Below are 19,896 nucleotides of genomic sequence, written 5' to 3'. Positions count from 1 at the left end.
CTATCCCAGAGGGCATGTGGGCTTGATGAGTAGATAATGCAAAGCTGAGTCTTGTAGAGGGAGGGGTGGAGGCTAGCTGATGTGCCTGGCTCAGAAGACCTTTCATGTATCCCCCAGGGCTTTTGAGGAGCAGGCATCTTTATTAGGATCTGCATATTATTGTCTTTCATACTTTTTATTTATGTGCAAAACTGTCCTAAAATCAAGAGGCAGCCCTCAGCTTCTCAGCAGGAGCTGTATTTTTTTTTAAGGAGGTACTGGAGATCAAACCCAGGACCTCATATGTGGGGGCAGGTGCTCAACCACTTGAGGTATATCTGCTCCCCAAGAGCTGTATTTTAAGGGAAGTAATACTATAGAAATATGGAAGGTTCATACAGTATTATTTCATGTTTTTCTAATTTAATTCCTTTGTTTTTTAGGTAATCCTGATCTAAATTCTCCATTCTTTCCCCTTTATCCTCCCCACCACCTTTCATCAAAGGGAATAATTCAAAATAGTCCAACTACTTTTTTTTTTTTTTTAATTAATCCAAACTCCTTTGAAATCTTAGCTGTTTGGATTAGAGTTCTACCAGATGCCCTGGTTTTACAGGCACCAGTGATCCTTCCCAGCAGAAAGCTGTACTGATGAACTTTTTAGCACTCATGTTCCTACATTCTTGAGAGTTGGTCAGTATTGCTCTCTGTTGTTTTATCTTGAAGAGCACAACACTCAGACGACTTTCACTTTGGGGAGAGCACACAGCATTTCAAACAGCAGGTTAGCTGCCAACAGTGCCGTGTTTCCTGCAAAAAAGTAAAACCCACAGTGAACACTGCACATGCTGCCTCCTGAAACAGTCTTTCCAACTCCTTTAGCTTTCTTTCCTTTACACTTCCTTTAACAGAATTCTGGCTTTCTGTGCTCTTCTCTGGGCTGCCCACTCACCTGTGGGCTTGCTTTCCCTGGGACTCTGGCTCCATCCAGAATCCATTTAGAAGTAGGTTTTTAAAATTCAGAAGTTTCTTTGTTTACTCCAAGATCAGAATTTTCCCAAAGGAAACCCTGTAATAATGATGTGCATCATTTATTCTCTACCCTGTGAGGCTAATAGGCCTAACTCTAAGCTTTTATAAATTAAAGTTACCTGGTTGGCATCTGCTCTGAAGCTCTCTCCAAAACCAGCTAACCTCCCCACTTTATTATTTATGCTTTGAGAATTCAGTTTGCAATGAAATAGCAAAGGAGAATGGAACTGTGCCACTTGGTCACTAAATTGCAGGCTGGTTTCTTTCTCTTCTGACTGATGGGAAAGCTAATAATACTTAGCTACTTCCCAGGGGTTTTGTTAGAGTTAATTAGCTCATGTTTGTGAGGTGTGCAGTAATAGGTTTATTTTCTTCACTGTAGGACATACTCAGCAGGTTCCTTGAGTGGTACAAGGGGATCCATCCATTTTTTACTTATTAACTAGGTTAATATGATTTAAAGTAGTAGCAGCCTAAGAATCAGTGTTCTCACTCACCGGAAGGATCATACAGCGGTGAAACTTCCACCAGATCACAGCCCACCACATTCAGACCTTGACAACCCCGGATGATCTCCAGAGCCTGTCCAAAACCAAGCCCAGGTTATTAACAGTGGAAACCATTCACAATGAAAAGTAACTAGTTAATAGGCCTCAGTCGACTTCTCCCAACACACACTCATCCCTTGACACTGCCGCACATGTGCAGGGCTCTTGCAGAGACACAAATGACAAAGTCCCTACCCCTGAGGGGTCTCCCTGTCATCAATGTTGCATGTCAGGACTTCAAAAGCAGCAAGCACAGAATTGTCTCATGCACGTAACTCAGCCTGGAGAAGTGTGGGTAGGCTTCTGCAAGGTGGGAACGCTTAGTTTGGGGAATTGGCCAAGCAGCTGAGTAGGAGAGAGGCATGCAAAGGTACCAAGATGGAAGAAGTGCAAGAGGTAGGTGAACCTAGAGGACAGGCTGGGGGCTGCAGGAGGAAGAGACACCTGTCTGAAAGGGTTTCCTTCCTGCAGGCAAAAAGCTCCAGGAGGATGCAAAAAGGGATGAGGATTATGTTTCAGACATCTCTGATGGGAGGCAGTTAGGACCAACGTCCCTTCTCACAGGACGTAAGATAATCGACTACATTTACGCGGTCTCCCATTTATTTCCTCAATACAATTTATATGTCAGGTACCATTTGAGGCTCTGGCAGTGCAGTAGTGAAAAAAGTAAAGGCCCTGGAGTTTACCTTCTGTTTATAATCACACTTAATTCTGCCACCTGGGGTGGAAATTTAGCAGACCTTACAGGTTTTTACTTAGGTGTTTCTAAAACTCTTCAGTTACCTTGGTAGGTTGTTAATCTCTCGTCATCTTTTAAATTTAACTTTTACAGTACATTTTGTGTTCTTAAGAGGGGATACCACAACATTGTCCCCATGAATCGACTACAAAGGGACTGGGGGAAGACCAAATAAAGGAGTTATATCCCAGATACGAAATGAGGGCCCTTGGTAACAGCAGTCACTCCTCTGGAAGTGGGTCTTGCGAGCCTCTTTAGACGTGGGATTAGGAGAGGTTTAGAGGAGCTGCTCATAATATCCTGTCCTGATTCCTGAAGACTCACTACAAGTCCCAGGAAAGTGGCAAGTTAAGTCTGCTCACCATACCCCCGGGGATTTCCACCAGTGGAGCCTCCTAACCTGACTTGGGGTGAGACCAGCAATTTCAGGTGTCCCTGTCCCGGGAGCATAGGCAGGATCCAAGGCATCAATATCGAAGCTGATGTAGATGGGTCTGCCCCCCACCTGCTGCCTCACTTCCCCCATCAGAGGAACCAGTGACTTCAGCCAGCAGTCTTCGGCCAGGACCACCCGGAAGCCCTGCGGAGATGGAAAGAAACGGCGAGGCCTCTGCATGGCCACGTTTACTCAGCTTTCCACGTGCCAACCCTCCCGCTAAACTACAGGCGCGCCACATTTGACCCGCAACCCCCGTGAAGCAAGAACAGTTGTCCCCATTTCACAGATGAGGATGCAGTGGGAGAAAGGGAACAACAGGGCCTGGGAAAGCAGCTGGTGTGGAGCTGAGCTCAGAGAGAAGGGCCGCAAAAGCAGGAGGAAAACCTCAGGGCGTCCCTGCTGGCACCTCCTGGACCGCTTTTTCTGGAAGCCTGGCCTGAATGCTCTGGGAGGAAGGGAGCCTGCTCTTTCCTGTCGGGGCCTTGTCATTTGCTTTAACCTGAGGCTCGTTTAGCCAAGGATTTTGCAGATGAGAACCAAGGACTTGCCGTGGGCTTGGACTCTGACACCCTCGTCTCTTTCCCAGGAGAAGCCAGCGACATCGGAGTGGCCGATCTGCTTATTTGTCCCCCAGCCCCAGCGAGAAGAGCCTCCTCGGCCTCCTAAACCAACTTCCTGGCCGCTCTTGCCCCACTTGCCCCTCCTGCACTTGATCAGTAAGGCCCCTTCTGAATGCGTAGTTGCCCTCCGGGAGGCAGTGGAGAGAAAGGCACGTGGGGGACCAGAGACGAGGGAGGAGGCGCCGCGTGTCACCTGGCTCCGGCTGTATCTGTAGGGATCCAGGGTGGTGGAAGAGCCCCGGATGCCAATCTGCACCACCCGCTCACAGTCCAGGAGTCCCTCGTCCACGCACCGGCGGAAGGGCGTCCCGTGATAGAGCTTCTCGCCCAGGGCCTTGTCAGCCGTATCCATGTGGGCGTCCACGTGCAGCAGCCCCACGGGGCCGTGCCTGACGACAACAGGGCAGGTCAGCACCCAAGCCTCCCCGCCGGCCCCCAGCAGCCCCCCAAAAGTCGATCATCATTCACAGCCACAGAGAGACGTGGCATCCATGCCCTGCCTGGACACTGGTTCTGTCTTCAAAACCAAATTAGGGAAGCGGCTGTGGCTCAACCGATTGGGCTCCCGCCCTACCATATGGGAGGCCCTGGGTTCACGTCCTGTGGCCTCCTTGGGAAGGCAAAGCTGGCCCGCACAAGGGCTGACAGCCCGTGCCTGTGGAGAGCCGATGGTCTGCTCCCGCACAGAGCTCAGCAAGATGACGCAACAAAGGGAGACAAGCAGACACAGAAGAACGCGCAGCAAATGGACGCAGCAGACAGCAGACAAGCACCAAGGGGGGGATAAATAAAATAAATCTTTAAAATAAAATTTAAAAAAAAACACAAATCCCTTAGGACCTCAGAGAAACAAGAGACTCAGGCAGAAAACAGACATGCCTTCCTTAGAGATGAAAAGGGGAAGGGGATGAGAATAAATGGCGGCAGCTCAGAGCTGGGCTAGCTGAAGACCAGACCACTCAGAGCCACTCTTTCTCCAACTGTGGCACCAAGCAGCAGCTTTGACTCAACTCTCTACCCCTAATCTCCAGCAGCCCCTGGGAGCCACCCAAAATACACATGTCCAAACCAACGCTAGACAAACGGCCTTGAGAAAAGAACTGTACACTCCCACCCCAACCAGAATGCTACTCGTATGTCCTTCCCACAGGTGAATTCTGGGGCTGCCACCCCCTTGGCCCTTCTGTCTCTTCCTAAAACCACATTAGCCAAAGTTAGTCAATCCCTAGTGGACTTCCTTTACAGGAAAATCAGCCTTTTCATTGTCTGGGAAAGGGAACCCTTTCAGGAGAAAACAGAGCCTCTCCTCAGCAAGCTCCCCCATTGTGCCTCTCAGGATTTGTATTTGACTGTTGCAAAACAGAAACTCAAGTTAACTGGGGTTGTGTATTTCAGTAGAGGCTCATCTTCCAAAAACAGAGGCAAGTTGGAAATGTCGAACATGCCGAGCAGATCTAGGCAAGGGAGAAGGGCCAGAAGTGTTCATTATTAATCGCCTCAGCTTCCAGCCAGCGACTGACAGGGACACCTGGAGCTTGCCCTTAATTTTGATCCACAGAAGCGAAGCAGTTGGGGAATTTCCATCACATCCAGCGACTTGAGCCAGTTGAGGGCACCCGACACCACCTAGCAGCAGACAATGCATTCTCCACCTCCTGAATTTTGAGAAACTCTCTTGGGCAAAGCCATTTAGGACTTACTTTTTTGCCACCGCTTGCAATATGGGATATGTGATTGTATGATCTCCACCTGTTGAGAAAAAAGAAAAACATTTGGAAGTGGGTGAGACTAAAGGACTGAGTTTTACATAGGACAATCTTATTTTCAGCCAATTCTGCCACCCTTCCAATTAGACTTAAAGAGCTATAGCCATAGCTGAAACAAGATCTTGTTCTATGATGAGAAAATGGCCATTGAATGTTTATTTAACTTTAATTTTCATTTTAATTAGCAACATGTGGCCAGTGGCTACTGTATTGTACAGCACAGACCTAAAAGCCTCAAATGGGCCAGGCAAAATGCTAGGCTCTTTATATGCACTTGCAGTATATGTCCTTTACACAATCCAATGAAGTAGGTGTTATTATCATTCCTTTTTTACACATGAGGAAATGAAACATAAAGCAGTACACTAAGAAACATGGCAGGTGAGCGGTAGAACTGAGATTTCAAGCCATGCCAGGTAATTCCAGAAACCACACTCCTTACCAGTCTGCTATGCAGGCTAGGCCCTCTAGTGTGGCAAAAATAAATGTGGATATTTAGAAAAAGTCCACTGTTGTTTTAACTATTTGTGAACCAGAGCAGAAAGAAATACTATAGTAAGAGAGGGGCAGGGTGAGGGAGGATGAGACAAGCTGCCCTGTAGATTGTTCTGGACCCTGACCAGGACAAAAATACCCCCTTTCCAGTTCTCCCAAATTAAGTCATTAGAAACAATGTCCTTGAAACAGTTGGAAAGTCATAGCTGAGCCCCACTGGCAGCCTTCTCCAGGCCTGGATATTGGTAATCAGGCTGGGACCAGGGTCAAGTGCAAAATTTAAGGGGTTCCAAAAAGCTTAGTGTGGCAATCTGAGATGATTTTATGAATCCCAAAAAGAGAAAGATAATGTTTGTAAACTAATCTGTTCTGGGCATAGTACCCTTTGATTGCATTGAGTTCAGATGAGGGACTTTTGATTGGACTACATCAGTGAAGCATGGCTCAGGTTGAATCCCCACCCTCTTGCTGGTTCCAAATATAAATGAACTCACACTGACAGACAAAGAAAAAAGGGAACTGCAGTGTTTGATTCTGCCATGTAAGAGAAAGGACTCCAGTTCTGCCCACAGCTGAGCTGAAAGGAGGGAAGCCAGTAAGAGACAAGCCCTAGGCCAGCTGAAATTGGAAAGAAAACAGAGCAACTGAGCCTGAGAGAGGAAGCCCAGAGGGGAAGGCTGAAACCAGGAAGAGAACGCCTGCCATTTGCTTCAACATGTGGCAGCTGACTTGGGTGAGAAAGCACCTCTTATAGTGCCTTGAGTTGGACTTTTCACGGCCTTGGACCTGTATGCAAGCTTTCACCCCAAATAAATACTCTTTATAAAAGCCAACACATTTCTGGTACTTTGCAACAGCAGCCCTTTGGCAAACAAAAACAGTAATCAAGATAAATACTCTTTTAACGTAACTTTTTTTTTTTTAATCAACGCAAAAAACTCTATGATGAACAAAACATTAAAATTTCGAAGATAAGTTCAGCAACGGTGCTGTTCTGCACCAGATTGGAGCCAGAGGTAAAAGGGGGTGGGGGGAATCAGTAATACTTATCCTGATTTTTTCATCTTTATTACTGAGTTTCTTGGCACCCCTTAAATTTTGCACCCAAGGCTAGTGCTTCTCTCACCTCACCCGAATCCGGGCCTGTCAGTTGCACTAGTCCAAATTTTTAAATATCCCCTCCCCAAACGTTAAAATTAACAAATCAAGTTTTCTCTTTCCAGCTGTCTCCCTACTCCCAGCTCTGGAGAAGAAGCTGTAGTCAAAGCCATGATAAATAAGCCCCAGCCACAGAGAATCACATTCACCCTCACAGATGGTCATTACCCAAGGTCAAAGGAATACAGCCAGCTGTTACAATTTTCTGATAGGCCTCTCGAATTAGCTGGCAGCTGGCCTGAAGGTTGTAGAGATTGACATTCACGTCGCCCAGGTCTGCAACCATGAGGGACTGGAAGGGGAGGGCCCCCGTGCTGGGATTGACTGCCCGCAGCATCACTGATTCTTCTCTGATCCGACGGGGACCAAACCTGCAAGAGGAAGAAGCGTCCTGTCAGCCTTCCATGAAAGTGTGGAGACTCTCCCGAGGCCCGGGTCTCCCGGCTGTGGCCCTCCTGACACTTGGGGCCAGATGATCTTGGTTGCCAGGCTGCCCTGGGCACTGTAGGATGTAGCAGCATCCCTGGCCTCTACCCTTTAGATGCCAGTAGCACTTGCCCCCAGCTGTAACCAAAAATTCCTCCGGAAACTGAGGAATGTCCCCCGGGGGGGGGGGGGGGACAACTATCAGCCGGGTTGAGAACAGATGCATTGAAGAGATCAAAGGCACAGGCTTTGGAGCCCACCCACCACCGCTTCACTAACCCACATTGAGTCTGTTTCTTAATTTTGCTGAACCTCAGCTTCCTAATGTAAAATAACAGTAATGATATTTACTTTATCCTGTTGCAAGAAGTGAGTGAGGTAATCTATGCAAAGCGTTTTGCTCTTTGCAGACATTTAATAAATGGTGACTTTTATAGGTCAGACCTCATAGTCTGAGGTAACGTTGCTGAGAGGAATCAAAACTAGCTGATGCTAAGTAATGAGGAAAATGCACTCTACTTTCTCTGACTTTCTCTCAGAAAAACTGCCTTATTTGAGCGTTTCTTGAGTCAGGTGACCCCTAGAGGTTTGGGGAAGGCACAGCCAGCTTCTTCTGTTGTCAGTCTCTGTAAACTGAGGCAGAATCCATTCTCAGCCTCTGTAAACTGAGGCAGGAGTGGGACACTCGCAGATGTCATCCCTGCAGGCAAGGCTGGGTTCCCAGAACTGGTTCCTTCACCAAAAGATGACGCGAAAAGACCGGAGGACGAGCCCTCCCACCGCGTGCGGCACCACACCGTGCGCTGAACCCTCGCGGTTGCTTACTGAGGGACAGGGGTTTCGAGCTGACCCCGGGCGCTGGGTGGGAAGGGGCGCCTGTCAGGCTGTCAGGCCTCGTGCCCCCGCCTGGTCTTCGGGCCTTACCTCGCCCCGGGCCGGTTGGAGGTCCCAATGTCCAGGGGCACCCCGACGAAGGCGGCGTCCAGCCCCTCGGGGGAGGTCTGCACGGGCAGCCGCATCATGGAGCAGACACCCACCGGCCGGGCCACGAACTCCGAGCTGAGGGGCTGGTTCAGGGTGCCGTCCGAGGCCTGGCGGCTCGGGCTGCGCCCGGGGTCGCAGGGCCCCGCGGCAGGACACGCGCCGGGCCCGGGGCGGCCGGGGAGCAGTGCCCGCGCGCCCACGCCGCGCCCCAGGACCCGGCCGCAGCCGGACGCCAGCAGCCGCAGCATGCCGCCCGCCGCGACGCGGGGCCCGCGGGGCAGGTGTGCAGGCGCCGCCGCGCTCCCCGCACAGCGCGGGGGCGCCAGGGTTCAAAGGCCGGGGGAGGGGCTCCAGGGCCCGGGCGCCATCTCCCCGCACCCTCTGCTGGACTTCAACCTCGGCTCCCAAGGCAAATACACAGAGTCAGGCGGGGCCTCCCCTTCACGCCCCCCGCGCGGCCGAGGCCTGGCTGTGCCGCTTTCAACTCCACCCCACCCGGGCCCGCTCTGCAGGGCTAGATAGGGCCCACACGGAGAGCTCAGCGCTGGAAGAGGCTGCGAGGCTGCTCCCGGCCATTTCCTGGAACCGCTGCCACAATCTCTGGTTATTCTATAACGGCCCCCTACCCAGAGTCCAGCGCTGCTGCTTTCATACCGGTTGTCCACAATGCAACCTTCTCTCACTGCTGGCATTCCTTTCATTCTTTCCACAAATGTTTATTGAGTGCCCATGTTGTAGAATTCGAGAGAGGTTCAATTATTTGCGGATAGAAAGGCCAGGACTCATGAAGGATTTTGAGAAGGAAAAATGATTTATTGACGGCCGGACTCGGGAGCTTTCTGTTTCAAACCCGAGCCCGGAACAGGATTTCCAAGTTCCTTTTATACAGGGTGGGGAGTCAAATGATGCTTTTATCAAAGAAAACTACTTTCTTTGTTAGTTAAGTCTTTGCTTGAGTACCAGATAGGTTTTGAATGAACATATCGCCCACATCTCAGGTGAGCTTGAATTAGCATCTTGCCCACATTCGGTCTGGATGTAACCTTGAATACTCATTTAGTCTTACATCCTTTCTGAACATTCAAAGCCCATATCACTTAACTAGATTTCTAGAGACTAGGTACACTAGGATACAGAATTAGATGATTTTGAATTTATGCACAGGCTCTATTATATTTCCCATTCGAGGCCAAGTCCAAGTTCCCTTAAGTTTCGGCATCACCACCATCAGAGTTTCCCTGGACTGCCTGGTATGTATATAGAGTTTCCATTGCTAAATGGCCTCCCGGAACTGCAGCCTTGCCATGGTCACCAAGGGCAGGACTGCAGCCTCTCACCACCCCACACCCACAAGTTAGGACAGACACTTAGGTTAAGGTTATCTCCGAAGAGCCAAAGAGCCTCCCACCCATAACCCACGTCACCCACGCTGTGACAGCCTCCCTGCGAAGACAACATGTGCCTCGCTCTGTCATCCTCCACTGCTAAGGCTCCCCTTCTTGAAACACACTCCTGGTGGCCTCTTAGACCAGGGGCTCCCCTGCCTCTCCTTCTACCTCTTTATGGCAACCTCTTTCAAGGTCACAGTGACAGGTGTCACCTGAAGGCAGATCACTCAATGCCAAAATCTTGACCAGGAGCTCCAGTTGCCCATTTTCTAACACTGCCTGGATGTTCTGATGGCACCTCAAGTGGGCTAACAGTTAAGCCAGTGACTTTTCCACCTCCCTCTCTCTGAGCCTGCTCCATGCCCAATGGGTTGGCAAGTCCTAATGGTTTCCTGCAAGCCAGCCCTCCCCTTGGTTCCTTTGCTGCGATTCTGCTTCAGGCCTTCCCACCTCAGGCCTTCTACTGGTTTTCACAACCCTAGTAGCAGTTCAAGCTTCCTGTAGCCAATCTGTCTTTCCACCTTTATTTCCCAATATGCACCTTGAGGTACTTGTCCCTCCGGTCATTGCTCACCTTACACAGCCCCACTTCCCTGCCTCCTTTCCTTTGCTCATGCCCTTCTCTCTGCCTAGAATCTTCTCCCCACTCATCTCCAGATGTCCAGTGTTCAGCTTAGATACCTCCTCCAGGTGAAGCCCATGCTGAAACGACTCTCTCTGTTACTCTTAAAAACCTGTTTTCCACTTGGGTTGTGGAATCAGCAAAAGTATAAATCCTGTAAATCATTGATGGTAAAAGAGAGAACACACCCCCAGCCCCCATGGTCTGGGAGCATAACTCACAGTAGGCCTTCTTTTTCTTTGTTTTTCTAAATATTTATTTCTTTCCCTTCCCCCTATACCCCACCCCCCATTGTGTGCTCTCTGTCCATTTGCTGTGTGTTCTGTGTCCACTTGCATTCTTATCAGGAGGCACCAGGAATCTGTGTCTCTTTTTGTTGTGTCATCTTGCTGCATCAGCTTTCTGTGTGTGCGGCACCACTCCTGGGCGGGCTGCACTTTTTTCACACAGGGCAGCTCTCCTGGTGGGATGCACTCCTTGCGTGTGGGGCATCCCTATGCGGGGGCACCCCTGTGTGGTACAGCACTCCTGAGCGTGGCAGCACAGTGGGTGGGTCAGCTCACCACATGGGCCAGGAGGCCCTGGGTATCGAACCCTGGACCTCCCATATGGTAGGCGGACGCTCTGTCAGTTGAGCCACATCTGCTTCCCACAGTAGCCCTTCTTTAAGCACAATGTGTCTTTGAAGTTTCAGGTTTGATCTGGCACATTTATGCTAAGATTTCATTCAGTTTCATAACACATGTTTATTTTAGCATAAAAGTATTTTAAATTATTTACCTAATAACCTTCTAGAATAAACTCCAATAACTGGAATCGTTTTGTCTGGCACACTCGTGTGTACATCCCTAAGACTCAAAGCAGTAATCAAAATAATCTGAGTTGCAGAGACCTGTAACATTGGCTAATAGGTCATAGTGTACCTAGAAGTAAAACAGATGGGCAGTCTGTTAAATTCCTATTTGATCTGTATAAGCAGAAGAATTCTAGGTCAAGTGAACAAAAGTCTAACTTGAATTAAGACAGTTTACAGACCCAGAGCCCCTTGAATGCGGGGAAGGCTGGATCCCCTTGGGGAAGGACCCTGTTTTACACTACCAAAAATTTATACTGTTAATCTTCCTCCCACCCTTGCCCAAAGAGACCTGTGCCTTTTCCCAGGTAACTGTGCATTGGGGAAAAGGAAATGATCAGACATTTCAGGGATTATTAGATACTGGCTCAGAAGTGACATTAATTCCAGGAAACCCAAAACATCACTGTGGTCCACCAGTCAGAATAGGTGATCAATGGAATTTTAGCTCAGGTCTGTCTCCCAGAGGTCCAGTGGGTCCCTGGACCCATTCCGTGGTTATTTCCCCATTTCAGAATGCATACTCCAATTAGACATACTCAGGACTACCAGAATCCCCACACTGGTTCCCTAACTTCTGGAGTGAGGGCTATTATGGGATGAAAGACCAAATGGAAGCCACTAGAACTGCCCCTACCTAGCAAAATAGTAAATCAAAAGCAATACTGGGTTCCTGGAGGGATTTCAGAAATCAGTGCCACCATCAAGGACTTGAAGGATGCAGGGGGCATGCATGATTCCCACCACATCCCCATTCAATTTCCCTTTTTGGCCTGTGCAGAAAACAGATGGACCTTGGAGGATCACAGTGGATTACCATCAGCTTAACCAGATGATGACTCTAATTGCAGTTGCTGTTCCAGATGTGTAATCATTGCTTTAGCAAATCAACACATCCCCTGGTACTTGCATGCAGCTATTGATCTGGCAAAAAATTTTTTTCAATTGCTATAAGTAAGGACCACCAGAAGCAGTTTGTTTTCATATGGCAAGGACAGCAATATACCTTCACTGTCCTGCCTCAGGGGTATATCAACTCTCCAGCCTTTTGTCATAATATTGTCCTCAGAGACCTCAATCATCTCTCCCTCCCAAAAGACACTGCACAGATCCATTATATTGATGAGATTGTGTTGATTGACCCTAGTGAGCGAGACACAGCAACTACTCTAGACTTACTGGTAAGGCATTTGTGTGTCAGAGGATGGGAAATAAGCCCCCCAAAAATATGGGGCCTTCCACCTTGGTGAAATTTCTAGGTGTCCAGTGGTATGGGTCATGTTGAGATACCACGTCTAAAGTAAAGAGTAAGCTGATGCATCTGGTCCCTCCTACTACCAAAAAAGAAGCACAATGACTATTTGGCCTCTTTGGATTTTGAAAATAACATATTCTTCTTTTGGGTGTGCTACTCTAGCCCATTTACCAAGTGACCATAAAAGCTGCTCATTTTGAGTGGAGACCAGAACAAGAGGCTCTGCAACAGGTTCAGGCTGCTATGCAAGCTGCTCTGCCACTTGGGCGATATGAACCAGCAGATCCAATAGTGCCGAAGTGTCAGTGGCAACAGAGAAACCATCTGGAACCTTGGTAGGCCCCTATAGGAGAATCACAATGCAGACCCTTAGGATTTTTTAAAAAGATTTATTTCTTTATTTACCCCTCTCCCCCATTGTTTAGCACTTGCTGTCTGCTCTTTGTCCATTTGCTGTGTGTTCTTCTGTGTCTGCTTGTCTTCTCTTTAGGCAGCACCAGGAACCAATCCTTGGACTTCCAGAGTGGGAGAGAGGCACTCAATCTCTGTACCACCTCGGCTCCCTGGTCTGCTGTGTCTCTTATTGCCTCTCCTCTATATTTCTTTTTGTTGTGTCATCTTGGTACACCAGCTTTCCACATAGGCTAGCACTCCATGCAAGCCAGCACTCTTGCATGGTCCAGCACTCCTGCATGGGCCAGCACACTGCGTGGTTCAGCACTCCACATGGGCCAGCACTCCACACGGGCCAGCTCTCTGCTTAGGCCAGCTTACCTTCACCAGGAGGCCCTGGGAATTGAACCCTGGACCTTCTATATAGTAGACAGAAGCCCAATTGCTTGGGCCACATCCACTTCCCTACCCTTAGGATTTTGGAGCAAAACTTTGCCATCCTCTGCAGAAAATAACTCTCCTTTTAAGAAACAGCTTTCATCCTGCTACTGGGCCTTAGTGGAACAGTTGTGTATTAGGTGAAAATATGTCTGTTATTTATTGTTTTGATTTAGAGATCAAGTATGATTTAAGATAATGGCTATGCCTACCAAGTGGACAAGGAGTGGACTGTGACAGTTAGGCTCATGTGTCAACTTGGCCAGGTAATGGTGCCCAGATATTTGGTCAAGCAAGCAAGCACTGGCCTAGTTATTACTGTAAGGACATTTCATGGACTTAAATCATTAGTAAGTTTACTGCTTCTATGGCTGATTACATCTACAGTCAACTGAGGAGATTGCCTTCAGCAATGAGACACATCTCATCCAATCAGTTGAAGGCCTTAGAGAAGTAATAATTACAGCAGTCAGAAGAGAATTTTCATCTCTATTTCAGCCAGTCACCTTCTCCTGGGGAATTCATCAATGACTTACATCAGAATTCCTGGCTTGTAGCCCATCCTATGGAATTTCAACCTGTGCACCCCCACAGTCATGTGAGACAATCTTATAAAATCAAATAATATTTACACATATCTCCTGTTGGTTCTGTTTCCCTGGACAACCCTGACTAATAACCTAGATGAAATGGACAAATCCCTAGAGACAAGACAAATTATCTAAACTGAATCAAGAAGAAATAGGAGACCCCAACAGACAAATACCAAGTAAAGAGATTGAATCCAAAAAGAAAAACCTCCCAACAAATAAAAGCCCAGGACTAAGTGGCATTACTGCTAAAATTATCAAACATTCAAAGAGGAATTAATATCAACCCTGCTCAAACTCTTCTAAAAAACTGAAGAGGGAATACTTCCTAACCTGTTCTTTAAGGCTAGCATTTCCATAATACCAAAGCCAGAGAAAGATCTCTCAAAAAGAAAATTACAAAACAATATCCCTTATATATATAGATGCAAAAATCCTCCACAAAATACTAGCAGACTGAATCCAACATTAAAAGGATTATATATCACAATCAAGTGGGATTTATCCCAGGAAATGAAAGGATGGCTCAACATCGGAGAAACAATTTATGTAATACATCTCATTAATAGAATGAAGGAAAAAAATACTTGATTGTATGCTTCATCATTACGTATCAATAAAATTGATTTTTAAAAACTATATGATCATGGGAAGTGGCTATGGCTCAATCAGTTGGGCTCCTGTCTACCATATGGGAGGCCCTGGGTTCACATCCCAGGGTCTCATTGTGAAGGCATGCTTGCCCACATGCTGTGGAGAGCTGCCAGGCCCTCAAGTGCCATGGAGCGCCACCTGGCCCACAGGCACCGTGGAGTGCCGACTGAGCAAGATGACGCAACAACAACAAAAGAAAGGGAGACAAGCAAAAACATAGAAGACTGTGCAGCAAACGAACACAGAGAGCAGACAGCAAGCAAGTCGCAAGGGAGGAGGGGAAATAAAAGTAAATAAATACAGACACAGAAGAATGCACAGCAAATGGACATAGAGAGCAGACAGCACACAAAAAGCCACAAAGTCGGGGAGGGGATAAAAAAGAAAAGAAAAACTATATGATCATCTCAATTGATGCAGAAAAGGCCCTTGAATATCCCCTTCTTGATGCAAACACTCAGAAAACTAGAAATAGGGAGACATTTCCTCAACATCATCAAGGGTATACAGGCATAACTTATTTTATTGTGCTTTGCTTTATTGCACTTAACAAATAATGTACTTTTTAAAACAAATTGTGGATTTGTGACAATCCTGAGTTGAAAAAGCTTATTGGCACCATTTCTCTAAGAGCATGTGTTCACTTTGTGTCTCTGTATCACATTTTGGTAATTCTCATAATAGTTCAAACTTTTCTCATTATTATATCTGCTGTAGTGCTCTGTGATCAGTCATCTTTGATGTTTCTATCATAATTATTTTGAGATGCCATGAACTGTGCCCATGTTCAAAGATAAATGTGAATGTTCTGACAGCTCCGCCAACTGGCCATTTGTTCCTGCATCTTGCTCCCTCTCCTTGGGCCTCCTATCCCCTGAGACACAACAATGATTAGGCCAATTAGTAACCCTATAATGGCCTCTCAGTGTTCAAGTGAAAGGAAGAGTTGTACATCTCTCACTTTAAATCAGAACTAGAAATTATTAAGCTTAGAGAGGAAGGCATGTTGAAAGCTGAGATATGTCTAAAGCTAGGCCTCTTGTGCCAGTTAGCCAAGCTGTGAACACAAAGGAAAAGTTCTTGAAGAAAATTAAGTGCTACTCCAGTGAACACATGAATGATAAGAAAATGAAATAGCCTTGTTGCTAACATGGAGAAAATTTTAGTGATCTGGACAGAAGATCAAGCCAAGCACAATGTTACTTTAAGCCAAAATCTAATTCAGAGTAAGGCCCTAACTTCAATTCTATGAAGGATGAAAGAGATGAGGAAGCTACAGAAGAAAAGTCTGAAGCAAGCAGATATTCATGAGGTTTAAGGAAAGAAGACTTCTCCATAATATAAAAATGCAAGGTGAAAAGCAAGTGCTAATGTAGAATCTGCAGCAAGTTATCCAGAAGATCGAGCTAAGATAATTGATGAAGGTGAGTACACTAAACAACAAATTTTCAATGTAGATGAAACAGACTTATATTGGAAGAAGATGTCATCTAGGACTTACATAGCTAGAGAAGAGAAGTCAGTGCCTGGCTTCAAAGTTTCAAAGGACAAGCTCACTCTCTTGCTAGGGGCTATTGCAGCTGGTGACTTTAAGTTGAAGTTAATGCTTATTTACCATTCAGAAAATCCTAGGGCCCTTAAGAATGATGCTAAGTCTACTCTGCCTATGCTCTATAAATGGAATAACAAAGCCTGGAGGACAACACATCTGTTTACAACATGGTTTATAGAATAGTTTAAGCCCACTATTGAGGCCTACTTCTCAGAAAAAAAGATTCCTTTCAAAATATTACTGTTCATTGATGATGCATCTGATAGAGCTCTGATAGAGCTTAATGTTGCTAATTTTGTTAACAAGATTAATGTTGTTTTCATTCCTGCTAACGAAACATCCATTCTGCACCCTGTGGATCAAGGAGTGATTTTGACTTTAAGTCTTATTTTTTAAAAAATACATTTCACCCCAGGTGCAATGGCAAAGATCAACAACGAAGGATGGCCCAATAATGAGCCCTTGATACTAATCACTATGCTAAGGAGCCTGTGTGCCTGAAATATGAACTAGGTCTAGAGCTGTAGGGTGCCTAAGAGTTACCTCCTGAGAACCTCCATGTTGTTCAAATTTGGCCACTCTCTAAGCCAAACTCAGTATGTAAATGCATTACCTTCCCCTCAAAGTGGAACATGACTCCTGGGAATGAGCCTCCCTGGCACCAAGGGATTACTACCAATCACTAACTGGAGAAGCAACTAGAAAGAGACCTCAAATAAAAGGGTTAACTCAGACCAGCAGAATATCTCAACCTACATGTTGTATCAAGTGTTAAAAACTGCTCTTTGACCTTGAATAAAAGGGGGAAATAGCAAAGACAAATGAGTTGATATGGCTAAGAGTCTTCCAAAAAGAGTTGAGGTTATCAGAGGGGTCGCACTTATGCACACATCGGCAGGACCCCAGAAAAAGCCAAAGTAGATACAACCCTAGGTACTGGTTCTCCTGAAGGCTACAGAGATCCACAGTATATATAGTCATGGCAGATGGATTTGGAGCTCTGTGCAATGTCAGAGGGCCCTACTTTGGAATTTGTGCTCCTTGGTGTGATGGAACTGGACTCAGATGTGACTTTTCTACACATGCCTCTTCTGTCACTTTTACTGAACCTGTGGTTGGCACTAGGGATGATCCATACTCAGGAGACTTGAATCTCTGGACTGCCCATGCGCCAGCTGGTCCCTGAGCCTCAGCAGAGTTGCAACTTCTTCTCTCTGGTTCGTTGCACTTACCCAGGTCAGCTAACAGGGAGGTGAAGATGGTCAACCACCATACCAGGGAATCAAGAGTCCCTACATCTGTAAGCAGAGGAATTGCATCCATCATCCATGTGGAATCTAAGCCCCCTCTTGATCTAGAGGTGGAGAGGACATCACCATCCCAGGGTCCACAGGATAGAGGAATAAAATATGGATTAGAGTGGACTTACTGATATTCTACTATAAAAATACTGTGACTAGTAATAGAAGAAATTGTAGCATTGAGGTGTAGAAAGTGGCCACAGTAGTTGCTGAGGGCAGGGAGAGGGAAGAAGAGATGTGATGTGGGGACATTTTTGGGATTTTGAGTTGTCCTAAATGATATTGCAGGGTCAGATGCTGGACTTCATATATCCTGCCATAACCCACTGAATGTACTGGGGGAGAGTGCAAACTGCAGGGTAAACTATTATCTGTGTAGTGCAGCAGTACCCCAAAATGTGTTCACTGAGTGCAATGAGGGTGCCGCAATGATGAGGGAGGTTGTTGGTGTGGGAGGAATGGGGTGGGGGCTTGGGGAGTATACAGGAACCTCTTATATTTTTTAGTGTAACATTTTTTTTGTGATGTATATGTCTTCAAAAAAATACAATTTACAAAAATGATGTGGGGGTGGGGAGTGGGTTATATGGGAACCTCTTATGTTTTTTGTATTTTTTATGTTTTTTAATGTAACATTCCTTGTGATCTATTAACTTTAATTTTTTTTAATGTTCTTAAAATTAAAAAAAAACATTTCATGAGGCTATCACTGTCATAGATAGTGATTGCTCTGATGGATCTGGGCAAAGTAAACTGAAAACCTTCTAGAAAGGATTCACCATTCTAAATGCCATTAAGGACATTTGGGACTCATAGGAGGAGGCCACAATATCAACATTCACAGGAGTTTGGAGGCAGGACACAGCTCTCTTGCAAAATAGGGGAGAAGGCATAGAAGTCATTGAAGGGGGCTTCTTTGCAAACCCCTGCATGCCAGGAGAGTGCTGCATGCATCATCTAGAGGGACTGGGGACAAAGAGAGGAGTTCCAAAGGGAAAACCATGAGCTGATATCCCCTAGCTGGGAATGCTGCCCAACCACCACCCACGAGGTGAACAGCCTTGATAAAATCTGCAGCTGAGTGGCCAACAGTGAGGGGAAAGGACAAATTCCCCCCTGGGAAGAGAGAGGATGTGGCAGAGGCCTGAGTCTGGTTTCTCTTCTGCAAATGTAACTACCATAACTCACTGGTTCAGAAGAGCTAATGGAAATTGAAGATTCTTCTCCAAGGAAGGTTTGCTGAGGAATGCCATTTGCTAGTCATCCAGGAAAGTGGAAGAAGACAGGCTGGTCTCTCCTGATTCTTTCCCAGGCACAGTAGACCTGGTCGGGTACCATTAGTGGATCCCTGCCCCAGTTTTGAGTACCTAAACAGGGCAATACTAAAGTTTAGAAAAAAACAAACTAAAAATCAAAGAAGAGCTATGAAATAAAACCTCTAGGCAAGACAGAGAAATTGATCAAAAAGCAAAAACAGCAACGTAAACAGATGCCTAAATATCAACAAAAGATAACAACACATACTAAGAAATAAGAAGATATGGCCCAGTCAAAGGAATAAACCAAAAATCTAGATGAGACTCAGGATTTAAGACAACAAATAAATGATGTTCACACAAACCTCCTTAATCAATTTAAGGACTTGAAGGAAAACATGACTAAAGAGACAAAGGATATTAAGATGACACTGTGTGAGCATAAAGAACAATTTGAAATCCTTCCAAAAAAAAGTAACAAAACTTATAGGAATGAAAGACACAACGGATGAGATTAAAAATACAAGAAGGGGAGTGGATGTGGCTCAAGAGGTTGAGCACCTGCTTCCCACATGGTACATCCTGAGTTCAGTTCCTGGTGCCTCCTAAAAAAAACAAAAACAAGCAACAAGCAAACAAATGAAAAAACTAACTCAGGGGAGCCGATGTAGCTCGGTAGTTGAGTGCCAGCTTCCCATATACACAACCCTGGGTTCAATCCCTACTCCGGCACCTAAAAAAAAAAAAAAATACGTGGAGGCAAAAAATTCTACAAAAGATAGGAATTGAAGGAAACTTTCTCATCATGATAAAGGCCATATATGAAAAACCCACAGCTAACATTGTACTTAATGGTGAAAGACTGAAAGCTTTCCTGTTAAGATCAGGAAAAAGACAAGGACACCCATTGTCACCACTGTTGCTCAGTATAGTGCTAGAGGTTCTGGCTAGAGCAATCAGGCAGGAAAAAGAAATAAAAAGTATCTAAATCACAGATGATATGATCCTATACCAGAAAGTCCTGAAAAATCTACAACAAAGCTGCTAGAGCTAATAAACAATTTCAGTAGAGTGTCATGATACATAATCAATACACAAAATTAATGGTGTTTCTATACACCAATAATGCACAATCTGAGGAGGAAGTCAAGGAAAAAATTCCATTTATAATAGTGACTAAAAGAATCAAATATTTAGGAATAAACTTAATCAAGGATGTAAAACACTTGCATTCAGAAAACTCCAATGCATTGCTAAAAGAAATCAAAAAAGACCAAAATAAGTGGAAGACCAAATATTTTTAAAATGTCAATTCTACCCTAATTGATACTTAGACTCAATGCAATCCTGATAAAAAATTCCACCAGCATTTTTTTAAACAAATGGAAAACACAATTATGAAATA

At 45.8% G+C, this 19,896-nt stretch overlaps 1 protein-coding gene across 1 annotated transcript; it reads right to left on the bottom strand.

Annotated features, from left to right (window-relative positions):
- Positions 1-507: 507 nt before the first annotated feature.
- On the bottom strand, positions 508-8,452 carry AGMAT (agmatinase (putative)). Its single transcript, XM_058304346.2, has 7 exons — positions 8,130-8,452; positions 6,948-7,150; positions 5,061-5,109; positions 3,554-3,749; positions 2,702-2,881; positions 1,509-1,593; positions 508-789 (listed from the first exon to the last, which is right to left on the bottom strand). Exons 1-7 carry the CDS (start codon positions 8,435-8,437, stop codon positions 716-718), a joined length of 1,095 nt encoding a protein of 364 aa, XP_058160329.1. The 5' UTR covers positions 8,438-8,452; the 3' UTR covers positions 508-715.
- Positions 8,453-19,896: the final 11,444 nt, after the last annotated feature.

Source organism: Dasypus novemcinctus, chromosome 9, assembly GCF_030445035.2.
Source record: "Dasypus novemcinctus isolate mDasNov1 chromosome 9, mDasNov1.1.hap2, whole genome shotgun sequence".
In the NCBI taxonomy this organism is placed as follows: domain Eukaryota; kingdom Metazoa; phylum Chordata; class Mammalia; order Cingulata; family Dasypodidae; genus Dasypus; species Dasypus novemcinctus.
This window is presented reverse-complemented; position numbering and strand designations above follow the sequence as displayed.